At 47.3% G+C, this 2500-nt stretch overlaps 1 protein-coding gene across 6 annotated transcripts in view; it reads right to left on the bottom strand.

Annotated features, from left to right (window-relative positions):
* Positions 1-2500, bottom strand: part of srgap2 (SLIT-ROBO Rho GTPase activating protein 2) — a 129647-nt gene that overhangs the window by 36752 nt on the left and 90395 nt on the right. For all 6 annotated transcript variants that reach the window (XM_083771595.1, XM_083771597.1, XM_083771596.1 and 3 more), the window contains exon 6: positions 1254-1382. In XM_083771595.1, coding sequence (XP_083627721.1) covers positions 1254-1382 — 129 coding nt within the window. The remainder of the gene's footprint in view (positions 1-1253; positions 1383-2500) is intronic.

Below are 2500 nucleotides of genomic sequence, written 5' to 3'. Positions count from 1 at the left end.
CGTCCTCGGCCTAGTGGGAATGTGGGTGCACAATTTCACGGAAATCACGCGATGTGTTCATGATTTGCAGCATTTTGTTTGAAACTGAGCACTCCTGTGAACTTTGGAAGCCAATCTTAAACAATCAGGATGGAGTCTGATAAATCTGAAAGACCCGTTTCGTTGAATGGCTCTAGAGAGACTGTGTACCAATTTGCGTGATGTTTGGACAAAATCTGTAGGTGTACTGTGCAAAAACTTGTTTTGCACAAAGCGGCCTCCTGGTGGCGCTATAACAGGCCGTTCTGGAAAGTTTGGGGCAGAGGTTCATCGTTGGCATCCAGGAAGTGTGTGTGCAAAATATGGCATCGACCGGGTTAACGGTGGCCGAGATTAGCTGTTCACGGACACACACACGGACACACAAACGGACGGACACACAAACGGACGGACACGCGGACGGACGGAGTGCAAAACATACTCTCCCCACATGCCTTCGGCCTGGTGGAGACAATTATAAACGTGTCCTATAAAAATATAAATATCGGATCGGGAGGATTTTTTTTTTTTACTATACACTCTTAATGTCTTTTCAATTAAATTAACCCCCAGCATGCCTATTCCGGGATGAACATTCGCCAAAGAGCTTCAAATGAGCTTTATTAGCATATTATTGTTTTTTCTCTTTGGTCCGAACAGTGAGTTCACGCAGAGAGACTTTAGCGAGTTGCTGCTAGCTAACAGAGAGGAGCATGTGTTTGGTCCTACAGTCATGAGTCCAACACCCTACAGCCCAAACCCAACCCTAAACCCAACCTCACAGGAAGCCCCGGGTTAGTTTCAACCTGGCCACGGGTTAGTTGTAACCTGCAGCGCGTGTCGGGAGCGACAGTGTTGTCGGTCAAATGTCTGTCGGACTGTTAGTATGTCTAACAAACCCCCCCAAACAGAGCAGCTAGCGACAGCATTAGCATAACGTCACTGGGTTCAAGTCAACTCTGTGAACCCCCTTAGGGGTCACACACCCCCTGTGGAAGACCCCGAAAGCTAGGATATGCATGCACGCTCGCACACGCACGCACGCACACAGCTAGGAGGAGAGGAGAGACACGACTCGGTGAGTGGTCCTCATTAAAATAGCACTGACTGTAATGGGAAGAGACTGGCTCGACGTAGAGGCACCATTGGTTGAGAGCGCGCGCTCACACACAGACACACACACACACACACACACACACACACACACACACACACGCACACACACACACACTCACGTCGATGATGTCAGAGAGGTCGTGGATGTAGTATTTGAACACACAGCTGTTGGTGGCTTCCAGAGCCAACAGGTACTCATTCCTGGCCTTGGTGGCTTTCAGCCGGTTCTCCGTGTACTTGGCCTGCCTCTGGTAGAGAGACATAGAGAGAGACAGGGAGGGGGGGGGGGGGAGAGAGAGAGAGAGAGAGAGAGAGAGAGAGAGGGGGAGAGAGAGCATCATTGTTAGAGGTATTGATTATGGATCATTAGCGGTGTACAGAGTTGTGTTGTGCCGTGACGATCCCCAGCTGTGGCAGAACGGGGCCTCCGATAATCCTGGTGGCAGCTCGTCCATAAGTCTGAATAACCAGCGTGCACGTGTGTGTGTGTGTGCGTGTGCGTGTGCGCACACCAAGGTGTGTGTACGAGCGTGGTTCTCAACCTTTTCAGGCCGTGACCCCCGCAAAGTAACCATATTTGAACTCGGTACCGCCTAAAATAATATATCTTGAACCGGGGACCCCCCACACCCTGACAAGCGCTTGAGTTGAGGCAGTTTGACTCGGTACCATAGATAAATGTTGAGACAGTACAAGCTCACAATGCCTCGCAACGTTATCGCAGATCTGATCATTTCACAATGTTTGCCTCTTTCTTCTATAAATTGGCAATGTGGCCAATGTTTGACCCTTTGTTACAGTATAGTTTGTTGATTACTTTGGAATGGGTAGCTCTGGTCCTCGATTCCGATTGGCCCGTTGTAAAATACTCCAAAGACATACACACCTGCACATGTACTAGTTAATAACACTGTGGCTAACTTCTTGTTTACACCGGAACATTCCAGCGATGTACTGTACAGTATATTTACTGTTAAATCTCTGCTAGAAATTATCTTCCGTTGTGAGATTGTTATTAAAAACGACAGTTTTAACCGAGTCATATCCATGATTTACAAGTTAACCCATTCTGAACGGGAACCCATTTTGGTGTTAGCATCATGTTATGCTTTAGCTATTTAAAAAAAATCGAAGAACGACTGACATTTTTTTAATCTGATCTCAGGTCAGAATGGGTTCATCAGACCAGTGTGTGTCCAGTGGAAACCTCGTATGAATCTGATCTCAGGTCAGAATGGGTTAAATCAACTACTTCAAAGGCGGGCTCCACTCGCCGAGTACGTTCGGGTGCACGTGATTAACGTGAGCATCAAAGGAAATGCATTAAAAAAACAAAAAGTTTATGTAGCTTTTAATGTGAAACGCT

Source organism: Protomyctophum parallelum (assembly GCF_964188405.1).
Source record: "Protomyctophum parallelum genome assembly, chromosome: 8".
NCBI classification, from domain to species: Eukaryota; Metazoa; Chordata; class Actinopteri; order Myctophiformes; family Myctophidae; genus Protomyctophum; species Protomyctophum parallelum.
Note: the sequence above shows the minus strand (reverse complement) of the source record. Positions and strands in the feature narration are given on the sequence as shown.